General features: G+C 47.9%; 1 protein-coding gene across 1 annotated transcript in view; it reads left to right on the forward strand.

The window, feature by feature from the left end:
• The first annotated feature begins 2,941 nt into the window (after nt 1–2,941).
• Nucleotides 2,942–15,795, forward strand: part of Rab37 (RAB37, member RAS oncogene family) — a 59,391-nt gene continuing 46,537 nt past the window's right edge. Inside the window, exon 1 of the mRNA XM_059272078.1 lies at nt 2,942–3,013. Coding sequence (XP_059128061.1) covers nt 2,942–3,013 — 72 coding nt within the window. The remainder of the gene's footprint in view (nt 3,014–15,795) is intronic.

Here is a 15,795-nt window from a genome sequence, read left to right on the forward strand (position 1 = left end):
AAGGGTTGCGAGACACGGGCTCATTCTCCACGAATGACTTAAGGAAGCCCAGCGTCAAGTGGGAGGGAAAAATGCTGGGAGGGTTTTAATGTTTCTGGACTATTTAAGATAACTTGATAATGAATGCAGGGTCACTGTTAATAAAGTAAGCAACATGCAACAACGTGTGGATGATGTAAGCTGAAATAATGTTAAGTACGACAGAGGGGCTGGAGAGATGGTTTAGTGGTTAAGAGCACCGACTGCTCTTGCAGAGGACCTGGCTCGGTTCCCAGCACCCACATGGTGGCTTTACAACCACCTGTAAATTTACTTCCAGGTGAGATCTGATACATTCAGGCCTTCATGGGCTCCTGTACGCATGTAATTCACATAACTTAATGCAGGCACACACATAGACACATAGGCCTTTTTTTTTCTTTTTTATTTTCCTTTTTTTTTTTTTTAATTTTTCAAGACAAGGTTTCTCTGTATAGCCTTTGCTGCCTGGAACTAGCTCTATAGACCAGGCTGGCCTCGAACTCTCAGAGATCTGCCTGCTTCTGCCTCCAGAGTGCTGGGATTAAAGGCGTTTGCCGCCGCCGCCACCACCACCCAGCTATACATAAATTCTTAAAATAAATATTTTCTAAAAGTATCACAGCAATGACCTTAATGGGCTAGGCAGTAGATTAGATATGCCTGAAGAAAGAAATGATGAACTTGGAGACAGATCAGTTGAAAATTCCCACATGAAAACACAGATGCCCCAGTTGCCTAATGGGCAAGGCATTGCCCACCCCCAGTGAAAACACAGAAGAAAAGAAAACCAATAGAAGATCAAGAACTGTTGGATAATTTCAAAAGCTGTAGCATACGTGTAGTAGCTAGACTGCCAGGAGAATACAGAAAAACAAGGCAGAAGAAATCTGTGCAGTCCTGGTTGCTGAGAATGTTCCAAAAGTAATTACAGAAACCAAACCACGGATCTTAAACATCGAATAGGATATGTTTTAAATGTTCTTTCTTAAATATAAAGAAGGTATATTTTTGTTATTTCTAATTATGTGTATGTATGGACATGAGTGCAGTGCCCACGGTAGCCAGAAGAGGGCATCAGTTTCCCTCTGGAGCAGTCACAGGCAGTTGTGAGCTGCCCCACATGGGTGCTGGGCATCAAGCTCCAGCCCTCTAAAAGAGCGGTTTACACTCTCAATCACGGAGCCATCTCTCCATGCTCCCAGAATAATTTTTTAAACCCTACATCAACTCGTATCATTTTCAAAAGGCACCCGAGGACAAAAAGGTCTTGAAAGGCTGAGGGAAGGAAAAAGTCCCTTCACCCAGGGACTAGAACAAATGGTTCTGGCAACCATCTCGTCAGAAAGTGTGCAAGCAGGAGAGAAGAACACTGTATTTTAAGTGCTTATGCAGGTGCTTGTCAACCTAGAATCTATTCAGATTTTCTCAGACAAACACCTGAGGGTTTATCATCAGACGGAATGAAACACTAACCATCAGATGTCCTAGCAGGGACATCTGCTAGGTGTTTAGAGACAGTCACCACGAGAGCTCTGTCTCCTCATCCAGAGAGTATGTTACCTGCACTTACTGAGCTCTGAGTATATTCCGGGCACTGTTCCAGGCATGTGAATTAACTCACTAAATCTTTCTCTCCAGGCTGGAGAGAGAGAGCTCAGTAGTTAAGAGTGCTTGCTGCTCTTGCAGAGGACTGGAGTTCAATTCCCACATCCAGCATCTCACAACTGCCTGTAAGTCTGGGGGATCATACACCCTCTTCTGACTTCTGTGGGCACCTCCACCATGTGTGCATATACTTACACAGATGCACACACATACACATAAGTAAAACTAAAATAAATATTTTAGAGGGATTTTGTTTTTGAGACATGACCTCATCATGTAGCCCTGACTGGCCTGGAACTCACTATGTAGACCAGGCTGGCCTTGAACTCACAGAGCTCTGCCCACCTCTACCCCTGACTTCTGAGTGCTGAGATTAAAGGCATGTGCCACCACACCCAGCAAAATAAGTCTTTTTTAAAAAATATTCATAACAACACTGTAAGGTAGGTATTACAATCATTCTCTATATTTATTTTGCTATACTGGGGATCAGAACTCTGGGCCTTGCACACATTAAGCAAGCACTCTACCACTGAGCTAGAACTCCGGCAAGCTCCCCACGCCTTTAGGAAAGATTAAGTATCTGGCCCAATGCTACAACTTTCAAAGTTGAGGTCAGAATTCTGGATCCTGTGCTCTTACCATCCTGCCTCTCCTGGGCCAATTGTTCTTAACTTTGGAGTCATATGTATTGAGAGGGTAGGTCTGTGTCCTCTCCTCAGCTGAGCTTCTTCAAAGACCTCAGCCCCCACTTTCTATCAGCCTCTACCAGCCTCAGACTTGGACCAATTATTTATCTCCTGAAGGGAACTGTCTAGGGACCAAAAGAAAAGCGGCGCCAGCACCAAAGCAGAGGAGAGCTGAGTTGAGCCATTAAGGGAGATGCTGGGTCACTGAGGATGGGGAACCCGGAACTCTGGACCGCAGCACCGGGAGGACGCAGCGGTGCAGCTGATCCTCCCGAATGCAATGCGCACATATACCTCAGCTAGCCTCAAAATCTTGCGTCGCTCTCAGCATCTTGGAGTCACAAGACAGATTATCCCGGGCTGCGAGTATCTCAGAACTCTGGTCCCCGGTGCACAACGGCAATTCTCCTGCTGAACTCTGAACCTTTGGGATCTAGGGGAGGAAATCGATATCTAGTCGGTACCGCCTAGGCCGCCTTAGGAGCTGTCCAGTGCTGCTGCGGCGGTGCCCCTGTGGTGCTTGGAGGGACTGAGCCTGCCGCGCCCCGCAGAGCCCCGGGCCGAGCTGCTGGGAGCGCTGACGCAGAGCCCTGGGAGAGCTGGGAGCAGTTGGCTCTGAGATGGACATGGATCTGCAGAGACCCGACTCCTACCAGGGCGGAGCTGGCCCTCACTTCAGCGAGCATGTCCTACATAAGGTAAAACTCTCCCCCGGGGTGCCCACATCAACGCCGGAAGTTCTCTCTGTTCCCCTGACTTTTGCTTTGGGACTTAAAGGAGACACTAGCGAGTATCTGTGATCCTGGGCAAAGTCTTTCTGTGTGATCTTGTTTGATGTTGAAAAGAGAGTGCACGCTGGGGGAGGGGCCGCCTCCCGAGGCCCAAATTACGGGGTATTGCATTCATTCATTCAGTTAACCCTCTCCTCCCCATACACCCACCTCCTTTTCTCTTTCTTCTGCCATTTGAAATCCTATGCACAAGTGTCGGAGCTTTCCCTGAGTCTTGTGGGAGGCTGCATTTCTCCAGCTGTGTCTGTCAAGCTCCAGCTCGGTATAACCCGGGAGCAGTGATCCACCTGGCTGAAACATCCATAGCAGTGATCTGTAGCTGGGTGTGGAAGTGCATGCCTGTGATCTCAGTACTTGCAGAAGGCAGATGATGCACGGGAATCATGAGTTCAAGGCCAACTTGGGCCACATAGGGGAGTTCCAGGTCAGTCTTGGTTATGTAGTGAGCCTGTATGTGTGTGTGTGTGTGTGTGTGTGTGTGTGTGTGTGTGTGTGTGAGAGAGAGAGAGAGAGAGAGAGAGAGAGAGAGAGAGAGAGAGAGAGACAGAAACAGAGAGAGACAGAGAGACAGAGACAGAGAGAGACAGAGAGAGACAGAGACAGAGAGATTGGTGTTCAAATTGCAGACAAATTGCTGTACTCAAAACAGATGCCCCCCCCCAAGAGGTCTATAAATGCAAGCCTTGAAATAACCCGATTTGTCCTTCTCTGTTTTAAAATAAGTACAGAGAAGCAAAGTGGCTAAAAGCCAAGGATTGTGAGTCCAAGTTGAGTCTCCTGTTCGCTGTACCCCTGTAGAACCTCTCAACAAGTGTGGTCCCAGGGGCCAGCAATGTGAGTGTTACCTGGGAGCCAGTTAAGAAGTAGCATCTCAGACCTGCTTAGTGATTCTGCATTTTAACAAGATCCTAGGGGAGTAAACATGGGCATCTAAGTTTCAGACGCATGCCTTTGTGCCCTGCTGGCTGATCCAAATAATAGAAAACCCACTAGTGAGTGGCGCAGGTATACAGGTTTGAGAAACCTTTTCCCTCCAGATCTCTGAACATTTAGGGTCCAGAGAAAAGTCTGGGAGTTTTAGAACCCTCAGTCTGATGTAAACCAGAATAAGGACTGTGTTCTCAGATGCTGTGAATGTAGTCCACTGTAAAGCACGTGGAAACAAGGGACCTTACCAACAGACCAATGACAAAATAGCTTGGTGACTAAACATAATAAATATATAGGTCTCTCTAAAATTTAAAAAAGACTTATTCATCTTTATTTTACCGGTATGGGTGTTTTGCCTACATGCAAATCCATGTGCCATGTGCATGCAGTGCTGGCAGAGACCAGAAGAGGGCGTCAGATCCCACAGAACTGGAATTACAGTCGCAAACCACCACGTGGGCACTGGAAGCAGGACCAGGGTCCTCTGGAAGAGCCCCCAGTGCTCCTAACCCTTGAGCAGTCTCTCTAGCCCAAGAGTCGCTCTAATTTTAAACCATGATACAAAGATATAAATATTCGTTTTTGAAAGCTTTAAAAGATTGAGAAGTCAGGGTTTTCAAATTATTGATCAGATGCGGTCTTCCCCACTTCTCTCATCTACACACGAAAACCTTCACTTCCTTTGGGCTTTATTGATCACCAGAGAAAGAGCGATTTTGTTCTAACAGGTTTCACTCTGTCTGAAAACAAGTGTCCCCTTACAGCCGTGAATGCCTGGTCTTCTCAATGCAGTCACTAACGCATCAACAGGAGTTAACCTTGAATTCTCCGTGGTACTCAATGCAGTGACGTGTGTGTGTGTGTGTGTGTGTGTGTGTGTGTGTGTGTGTGTGTGTGTGTGTAAGGAAGTCTCTCCTTGTATGGTGCTGACAACCTCCTCTTAGAGCTACTTTATTGTTTCACATGACTTTTTGGGGAGGGATTCACCTGCAAAACCCTTTGCAAAAACGTCAGAGCATGGACACAGTGGAGTTCTTTTAAATCTTGCATTATTCTAGAGTTCAAGAAATCCCTGTTGGTTCATTAGAATGCATTAGCCGTAAGAGGCATATTTCCTATACAACACTGGTGACTAGGATTTGATGTATGTGTATGTGATGTGCCCCTATTATGTTCAAGTACCTAAGCATATGTGTGTGGAGACCAGCGGGTGGTGTCTTCTATCACTAACCTCACAGTAGCAGAGGCTGACCTTGAACTCATGATCCATGTGCTGGTTTTCTAGGCATGTGACACCATGCCCATTTGCCCATTTAGGGGATTTTGTCTGTTAGTTTGATTGGTTGGTTTGGTTTGGTTTTGAATCAAACCCAGGTCCTCTGGAAGAGCAAACACTGCTTTTCACCATGAGCCATTTCTCCAACCCCCTAGTCAGGATACTTTTGTTTTTGTTTTTGTTTTGTTTTTCAAGACAGGATTTCTCTGTGTAGCTTTGGTGCCTGTCCTGGATCTCACTCTGTAGACCAGGTTGGCCTCAAACTCACAGAGATCCTCCTGTCTCTGCCTCCTGAGTGCTGGAATTAAAGTACTCCCAAGTACTGCACCACCACCACCTGGCACTAGTCAGGATTTTAAAAAATGAACTTTTTACAGGAAAATGGCAAAGATCCTGAATCTCAGGTATGCTCCTAGATGGATTATCAAGGAGCACCAGCTCCAAGATGAAGAAATAGAACCTCACCAGCTCCCCAGAAAGCCCTCCATAATGCACGCGCGCACACACACACACACACACACACACACACACACACACACACACACCACTCCACAGTACAATCCCGTAGGAATAGCTCACATGAACCACCGATGCAGAAAATATGACCTCCGTACCAGCATCCAGTCCCAGCTTCCTCATGGGAATGTCTCTTTTCTCAGAGAGGTGGGGCGTGAGACATACTGCACCCCACGAAATTTCACTTCTGGGACTGGAGTTTCCACTTGATCTTCAGTCAGCGCTGTGAGTGGCAGCCTGGCCCAGAGGAGCACTTGCCACTCTTAAGAGACATGTAAAGTGTGAGCCTGGTGCTGGGAACTGCTGGGAGGCACTCAGTTCACCCATCAAACGCTTGGGGTTTTTAAATAGAGTTGCTATTGTTCTCACAAATCTGAATATTTGATGCAGCTAAATTATTTAAAGCATGTGGACAATGGTGTTGGACTTTTCTCGAAGAACTTTGGGTCCTGCTTTGCAACCAGGTCGATGCCGAGAGCCATCCAGGGCAATGATGGCAGGGAGGGCCTCAGAAGCAGCTCTGGAATTGATGGAGCCTTGGTTCCAGGCCTGACCTTGAGTGCCAGGCATGGGAAGGGTGGAGCTTTGGGCCCAGATGTCAGTGAGGCAGGGCACAGGGACTTCAGCTCAAGTGCTTACTCAGGCTAGGCTTGTCCCAAGAGGGTCAAGCAATTAATTACTAAGCGGAAGCTAGACTCCTCCCAGCATCTCAGAAAAACAAGGAGGGCGGAAAGACATGGCTGTTCATTCATCTGTCCCAGGCTTGGTCTTTATTGAATGAAATGAGCAGAGAAACAAGGGCAAAGGGTGTCATGTCTGCGTCTGCTGTGGCACCTCCTCAGGTGGATGGGAAAGGGGACCAGGGACTCTCAGCCACACCCTGTCCTCTCTTGCACTTCCATCTGTCACTGCTCTCGCTTTGTGATAGTTACATCCCATAGTAACCCACATATCTCATCTATTCATTCATCAAACATATATTGAGCATTCCAAGGTATAAGGATCTACACTTTGGGGCACTACAGAGGACACATAGAAAATAGCCCCGCCCCCCATCCCTCCCACTCCCATCAATAAGCTTGTGACCTGTAAGACGTGACCACAGGGCTGGGAGACTTCTGCCATGAAGGTGAGGACCTGACTTTGAGTCCCAGCATCTGTGTACAATCCAGACACAGCAGTGCGTGCCTGTAATCTCATCTCTGGGAATGCAGCCCCAGGAGAATGCTTAGGACCTACCGGCCACAGAGTCTAGCCAAATCAGAGAGCTCCAGGTTCCCCACCAACAAAGCATCTGTAAACCTAACACCTGGAAGGCCAAGGCAGGAGACTCTCTAAGTTAGTCAGCACCTAAGACAGACAGAATCCCAGCCAGCCTTCCCCTGCACGGAGCCTTCACCCACAGGTCGCAGGGAAAGCTGCATAAAGTAGGGGTGTTCTTTCCTGCAACCACCCCCACCCCAAATTATTAGGCAAAGACAAATAAACCAGTGGAAGATGGTACCCAGTGTTCTGTTTTCCTCGACAAATCCTTCATCCCTCAAAGGCATTTTTGTCAACTAAACACTGTAAATGGAACATGATGCTGTGGTCAAAGGACCCAAATCCACAGGAAAATGTATGCTCTGTGGGTGAAGAGAAACCACTTTTAACTGGAGGGAACAGCTCCAGCTCTTCCCAGATTTTTTACCTCAACTCAAGAATAAGCTAGAAAGCCAGGGAAAGCTAGCTGCTGGCTGTATAATGTTTCCATTTGATTTCCTCTCTCATGCGCTCTGCAGGCGCTGGATAAATAAAGGAAGCACAGGTTACATCACTGGCAATTTGGAGCCATCTGGGACTCCCTGGGCTGAGGAACTGGCCCTGCCCAGTTCCCAGGGCAGGCAGCTGGCTTGGGGAGAGGCGCTGGCTTGTTCCTTGGGATAATTTTAACAGGAAATGATGGTGATTTGGTCCAGCATTAGTGGCTTTCCCAATGCCCAACATTCATCCTTTGAGAATTCACCCCCTTTAATTTGAAGTCCCCTGGGTATTTGTGAGGAAGCATCTGAGACTCACTAGCTTGGGACAAGTTTTCTCTTGTGAGCTGGTCTGAGGAAAAGGCTGTGACTTCCTCCATTTTCAAGACTGTGCTTATGTATGTATACCTGTGTGTTTGTGCATGTCTCTAGGCATGCATCTGTGTCTACATGGTATATATGCATGTGTATGTGCGTGCATGGTGATTTGCACTCCGAGAACCTGGGAGATCTCAGACTTTTCCATAAAAGGCCCCGGGGAGTCCAAATTAAAGGTAAGCTCCTCAGAGAAGGAGAGTCAGGGAGATTTGGAAAATCGCTGCCATGCTGGATTCCGGTTGAGCTGAATGTAAACAGGCAGAGGTGCGTGCCAGGCCGGGCAAGTGTTGCGCCAGATACTTGCAGAGGCACTAAATTTATCCCAACATGCTGCTTGCTTCCTTCCTCACCCTCTCAAGTAAGAGACACAAGTCCCTGGGGATGCAGGTGACTGTAGAGATCACAGCGCCTTTGTTAATTTGTGGAGTGCTGAGGGACGCTGTTCCCCAGCAGAGACCAGTGCTAGGTCATCCTCCCATCCACCAACCAGAAAAATCTTCTAGCTCAAGTGCAGCAAACAACAGACCTGGAATCTTGACCTCTAAGTGACCTCACCCATCAGCACCTGCCCAGACCTCAGCAGGCTCCTGGAGGCAGTGAGGCCTCACAAGGTAAAGTCAAATCAGCCAGCTGTTGAGCCGGAAATCTCCCAGTCAATACTTCCTACTTCCTGAAACCAACCCCATGCACTCCTCTCTTACGTGATTGTCTAGTTATTGGTACATGGATTTACGTAGGATCATAAGGGTATTATTTAACAATTTGGGCTTTACCAAATGCCACTGGTATGTTTTTAGGTGTCTGAAACCAGGTCACCATTTGCACGCATACACACACACACACACACACACACACACACACACAAATATGCAAGCATACATACATGTATACACACCTCTCTCATAAACGATAGACTAGTGATAATGAGCGTGTTCTCAGAGTTTTCTGGTTCTGTTTTGGGACTGGGGATTTTTGTTGTTTCAGAGACAGGGTCTCCCTAGGTAGTCCTAGGTGGGCTTCACTACCCTCCTGCCTCAGCTTCTCAAGAACTGGGAGGACAGGTGTGTGCCTGCCACCACACCCAACTGTCGAGGGCCTTTTAAAAGCAAACCCTTTCACTTCCTCTTCTTCTTTGTCCCTCTGTTTAAATTTTGCACCCATGCCACACCCTAGCAACTCAGGGGGTTTTAGATAAGCAGATCTATTGGATCAGAGAAGTGCCCAGGGGACAGTGAGGACTAGTGAGCCCTGCCTCTCCCAGGGATCCCCACACTCACTCTGAGAAGTCACAAAACCTCTGCAAGGGAATGAAGCTGGGCTGCAAATCGGTATCAGTATGAGTGATGCAAAGCCACTGAACTCCTCTCCTCCTGAGGCAGGGGCATATCTTGGGACATGTGTTCCTCCTCCTTCTCGTGGGGTGGAGTTCCCCTTTACTAGTTTGTTCAATTTTGAACCGAGAAGTGTTCACATCATCTCTACATGATAGTCTAGGGGAACCTAGCAGAACTCATAATTATGAATAAAAGTGATTTTTAAAACACATGGCTCATCTGTGAAGCAATTTACAGTTCACATTTTTTAATAATTTATTTAAATTTACTTCATGTGCATTTGGTGGGAATGTGTCAGAGTCCCCTGGAACTGGAGTTACAGACAGTTGTGAGCTGCCACGTGGGTACTGGGAATTGAACCTGGGTCCTCTGGAAGAGCAGCCAGTGTTCATAACCACTGAGCCATCTCTCCAGCCCCATCACATTTTTTTTTTAAATATACACTATGACCCTTTCTTACTGCAAACCTTTTGAGTAGCTGTCATTATTAATGCCGTATTATAGCTAGGAAGATGGAGACCAGATGGGAAAATCGAGTAACACACTGAAGGCCACAGCTGGTATTGTAGAAACTCTAATAATTATGGCGGACACTTACATGGCAAGCCCTTCTGCAGCTTGGGGGACTGCCCCAAGCATTTATATCTGTGAACTCATAAAATCTAGTCACCCTACTTGATGTCATTTTACAGACACTAAGATGTCTAAGTCTAAATACAGCAGGAGTGGGGGTGCTCCACTCCCCCTGTAGGAGCACTGAGATTCAGCGGTGTGCTACTGTGTCCAGATTCACATGAGTAGGTCTCGGGATTCGAACTCAGGTTTTGATACTTGTTAGGCAAGCTCTCTGCCCACTGCGCCATCTCCATGACCTCTGTAGAGTTAGCTTTGCTCTGTCTCTCTGGGCAGGTTTGTGTTACCCAGACCATGATTCCTGAATTGCCCTGTAATACCAAGCTGTATATTCCTGCAATGCCAAGCCATATTATAATCAAGAGATTGTTTGCTAAGGGAAAGGAGCATGCAGGATTCAGAGTGTAAAGCTGCCAGGATGATAAGGTGTAGCCACTGTGTCCCCTATATGACGCTGGCCTCAATCTATGGCCCCTGTGACCCCTTTGGCCTCCTCCCTACCTGACCTCTTCCATCCGCTGTGTCTGAGAGTGACTTAAATCAAACAGTCAGTCCAGTCTTCCCACATCTACATTTCCCATCATCCTCTCAGGAACCATTTACCTTAGAGCCAGAGAATGCCCTGGATACGGCCTGGTGGCCAGAGGGGGAAAATGGGAAGAAGAAACACTTCCTTTCAGAAACCTCGGTCAGCCATACCCAGACCTGTCACCTCACTTTTCTGCCTCCATTTCAGCCAGTGCCAGTGTCAAGGTCTTGGGACCCAGGGCTCGGGAACCATAAAAGAGAAAAAGAAGAGCTGGTGAGGCCCTTTCCTCATACCCACCATGACCCTTGCTCCAGATGCCCCCGAGTATTTGTCTTTTCTGGTTGGGGGTTTTGAAAATTGATTCAACAAACAAATGTGCAGGGTCAAGAGCCACCTTCCACCCCCAGGAAGCTGAGGCCAGCAGGTTTGCAGGACATAAAATGGCTCAGAGAGGTGACTCGGGCCACATGGCTTCAGCCCATGTGATACATGGACCCGGGTTCCTGTGAAGACTCCTTAAAGGTCAAGGCCTGGAGTCTCATACATTAGTTCTTGGGGAAGGTCAAATGCGTGCTGCTCTCTGAAGCTGCCTAGCTCTAGGGCCCGACCAAATGACTGATTCCAGAGGCTATAAAACCGTAGGCCTGGGCTGGCAAGATGGCCCACTGGGTAAAGGAACTTGCCTCCAAGTGTGATGATCAGCATTCAGCTCTAGGACATGCATGACAGAAAGAGAGAACTGATTCCTGAAAATTGTACTTGTACATCCGCAGGTGCGCTGTGATATGCATGCGTGTGCGCACGCGCGTGCACGCGCACACATACACACACACACACACACACACACACACACACACACACACACACAGCACACAGACGGGAAACCCCACAGATCCAGGATAAGCTCTCACCCCTGAAGGTCAGAATGACTCTGGGTTCCCCAAATCAAAGATCCCTTCAAGCTCATATATCAAGAAAGAAAAAGTTCTCAGCAGGCATCCAAGATGTTCCTGGAATGAAGATCTATGGCCCAAGCTTGCTAAGCTAGAATTCAGCATGCTAAAATGAAGTAGGCACCTCTCCCTGAATCCCCAAACATCTGAGCTGAAAAGTTCCAACCAAACTAAAAGATGCCAGGGCCCTGGATCTTCAAGATGACAGTTCAGCCCATGAAGAGAAGCTGGGGAACAATGGAGGCTGAGCCCATGTGAACCCCAGGATCCCATCCTCTAGGCCCTGCATTGGGTCTCTTTCAAACAGCATGGTCCAGCACCACAAACTCACAAGAAACCACAGGGTGGAATCCCTGAGCACCACACCTTATCCACCAGGTCTCCAGCGCTGCCTGCCTGTCTTCCTCATCACCTGCTCTGACCACTCCCTGGCTCAGCCACCCCATCAGGTCCACCACTGGCCAGAGCACCATCCTCCATCACCACGCCCTCCCCTGCAGCTCACTGGCAAAAAGAAAGAATACATGTAAGATGAGAGTAAGCCCAGGCTTTTGTTCTGCCTCGGCTTAGCTGACTGTCCGCTCTTGGTCACGCCACTCAGACAGCCTTACAACGATCTGCAGAGCACACCCACATCCATCATCTCCCTGAGTGGGAGCAGCACAGCCATTATTACTGGCTATCCAGGAGGAACTCTTGAGGGCAGGACTCCTTCTGCTTGCCCATGAGGAACCAGCTCAGACTGACTTACGCAAGAAAATAATCCATCAGCTTCATGCTAGCTTGCCGCTCTCTCGCTCTCCCTCTCTCCCTCCCTCTCTCCTCTCCTCCCTTCTCCTCTCCCTCTCACCTCCCCCTTCCACTTCCACTTCCCTCTCTCCTCCCCCTCCTTCCTTTTCTTTTCTTTTTTGTTTTGTTTTGTTTTGTTTTTCGAGACAGGGTTTCTCTGTGTAGCCCTGGCTGTCCTGAAACTCAGTCTGTAGACCAGGCTGGCCTCGAACTCAAGGCGTGCACCGCCACTGCCTGACCCTTCCCCCTCTCCTGATGCTGTGCTATGGTTTGCTTTGATTCACAGGTGGGTGGTTTCTCATAAAGTCATATGATTATCAAAAGCTCCTATATCTTAACTTCACAGCAACTAGATTCAACTGCGACCTGAGCCTCATTGGAGACTGAAATGGTCACATGCTTGCTTACCCATGAGCCAATCACTGTAGAAGCTGAAACAGTCACATGCCCATCACTGAACCAATTACTGTGGCCAATAGATAGCATGGCTTAAGCCTGAGTTTTGTGCCTCCTTCACACTTCACCCAGCCCCAATGATCAAGAATGGGAGAGGGGTGGTGGTGCACGCCTTTAATCCCAGCACTCGGGAGACAGAGCCAGGCGGATCTTTGTGAGTTCGAGGCCAGCCTGGCCTACAGAGAGAGGTCCAGGAAAGGCGCAAAGCTACACAGAGAAACCCTGTCTCAGAAAACCTAAAAAAAAAAAAAAGAAGAAGAAGAATGAGAGAGGGGACAGGTGGTGGTGGCACACGCCTTTAGTCCCAGCACTTGGGAGAAAGAGGCAGGCGGATCTCTGTGAGTTCAAGGCCAGCCTGGTCCACAGAGCAAGATCCAGGACAGGCACCCAAACTACAGAGAAACCCTATCTCAAAAAAATAAAAAATAAAAATAAAAAAAAGAATGGTAGAGGGGCTTCTGAGTGTGGTGTCATAAAGCTTTAATGCCAGCACTTGGTAGATAGAGCAGGAAGATCTCTGAGTTCCATACCAGACTAGTCTATACAGCAAGCTCCAGGGCAATCAGGGCTACATAGTGAGACCTTGTCTCAAATAGAGGAAGAAGAAAAGGGAGAAAGTGGAGATTTGGGGAAGTGCTAGGAGCCAAGGGTGAGCCATTTCAAAGCAACAGATGCCCCTGTGGTAATCCTGGGTGAGGCTGAGTCTCAGTGTTTTTAAATCTGTAATGAGCAGAAACCGAAAGATAAATGGACTCTTTACCATTCAGCCCAGCCTGGGCTGTTGGTGTCCCACATGTGGTAACAGTTAGGACTGAATAACAGGGCTTGGGTCATTAATGAGCGGTCTTAGGAATGCGCCGGTCTGACCCCATAAATGGAGCAGCTCAACGGGGCTGTGAAGGTGGACCTTACCCTCTGGCTCGGAATAGACGTTTCCCTGATGGAAACAGATGGTCCAGCTGCCAGGGAAGAGGTTGGTTTGAGGCAGAGGATTAGGACTCAGGAAGTATAGCCAAGGCAGCAATGAAGGGACCAAAGAGGACTTAGGGCCTGAGCAGCCTACCACCGTGTGGGAGGTAAGACCGAAGGCCTGCTCCACAAGGCTGGCTTCATGGGTGTGTCATCTGTGCAAGCATACAGGAACCTGCCTCTATTTTACAGGGCCTGGGCTCATTTTAAGGTTCAGCAGTGACCCTCTTGAAAGCCTCGGTAATTTTTATGCAAGGAACTCATTGAGTGTTCCTACTTGAACCTGAAAATGCTGTAGCTGTTCCTGCAGCCACATTTTTTAAAAAAAAAATCCCGACAGGTCTGCAGCTGCCCCTTTTCAGTGAGTCCGGGCTGCTTCTGAGGGCGTATTTCACTCTGTTGGCCTCACACCACTCAAGACATACTTCGAGTAACTGGGGAAGTGGTCCTCTTCTGCTTTGGGTCAAATGGCACAGGAGTGGCCAGCTCTCCTTCTCCCTGGTATAGCTGTGTCAACAGGAGTGTTTCCTGGTGAGGGGACAGGCTAGCTGCAGAATAGGGTCACAGGCAAGTGTGACATTGAAGGCAGGTGGCAAAAGGGGACAGGTTAAATGGAGTAAATGGCTATGACAGGACCGAGGAAGAAGTCGAGGCCTCTATCTGATTCAAGCATGGCAACAGGCTAGCAACACGCTTTGTTACTGGCTCATAGAGGATACAGGGGGCTGTTGGAATAGAAGGAGCCGTTATCATTAATATAATCTATGCCATTTGGAAAACGAAAAGGAAGAGTCACCCATGGCACTGTTGATTCAAACTAAGTATTTTAGGGCCAGGCACAGTCGTGCACTGTGTATAATCCCAGCACTCGGGAGGCAGACGCAGGAGAATTACTCCTGCTAGTTCGGGGCCAACCTGGTCTCTGCAAAGAAAGTTACAAGTTAGTCAGGACTACACAGTGAGACTATGTCCCCAGGAAATAAATCTATGGGGTTGGAGAAATGACTCAGCTGTTAAGAGCACATCAAGATCTTCCAGAGAATCCAGGTTTGATTTTCAACACCCATGTCAGGTGGGTCACTACTGTCTGAGTCCAGCTCCGGAAGCTAGAACACTCTCTTCGGGCCTCCATGGGCATTTGCACTGGCACACACATACCCACTCACACATACACACAAATACGATTAAAAATAAAGTACTTCTTTTATTTTTGAAGCAGCGGAAGCTGGAGCTGCAGTTATGCCTGACTAGGTATGGCTCTCGGCATTACGGCATTTGTGCTTGCTGGGGACATCCGCCGGAAAGCGAAATGGACAGGGGTGACTCTGAAGGGCTCTTCAGAATTAAGCTTCACCCTGACCGCACTGAAAACCATCGTGCTATTGAGGCCAAACCAAGGTTCCCAGCAAGAGGGTTACAGTTTAAAGGGTGGTTTCACGTTCTTAGTTGTTTCTCCTAAGATGGGAACAGACGAGGCTGGGAGCGGAGTGCTCTTTACAACAAAGAGTGAACTAATAATGTGGCTTATAATTTGTATTTGCTGCTTAGGGAAGGGGTGGTCAGAGTAAGGTGGCTTAAATTTGCATAAGTATCATTTCATGCTTTCCAAATTGTCTAAGCACGGAAAACTGGAAGAAGGGAGTCCTGCCTCAGAATCTAGTATATCCACATTCCTGTGTAATCACTGCCTCCTGAATTCTGGGGGAATCATTTTTTCCCATTTTCTTGTTTTGTTTGGTTATTTGTTTTGGGGGGAGGTCTTTCTTTAATTTTTCTATTTATCTCCCTAGTTGATATTGTACTTAGATATTAAATAGCCAAAAATTGAAACCTTTTATTTTCTTGGTTTTTTTAAGACAGAATTTCTTTGAGTCGCCTTTTGCTGTGGTTCTGTGCTATCCACCATTACATGCATCTACGGGGTCTTGGAAGATATTGCCCAGGAAAAAAAGGGAACTCCTTACCCACCCTTTTACAGAAAATCAAGCCAGACATCAGATTTCATAGACACCACCTCTGTGGCGTGGTGGAGTCTCCTCCACTTTCCTTCCCCTGTGCTCACGTCTTACGGCAGCTGATGATTAAATACTTCTCTGCCTTGACACTGGTTCACGCGACCCGGTCCAGACAGTGGGGCATTTCTATGAACGGACACCAGGGCTCTGGGAGCTCCCTCCTTCTGCTTTT

The sequence above is a fragment of the Peromyscus eremicus genome, chromosome 8a, assembly GCF_949786415.1.
Source record: "Peromyscus eremicus chromosome 8a, PerEre_H2_v1, whole genome shotgun sequence".
Classification (NCBI taxonomy): Eukaryota; Metazoa; Chordata; class Mammalia; order Rodentia; family Cricetidae; genus Peromyscus; species Peromyscus eremicus.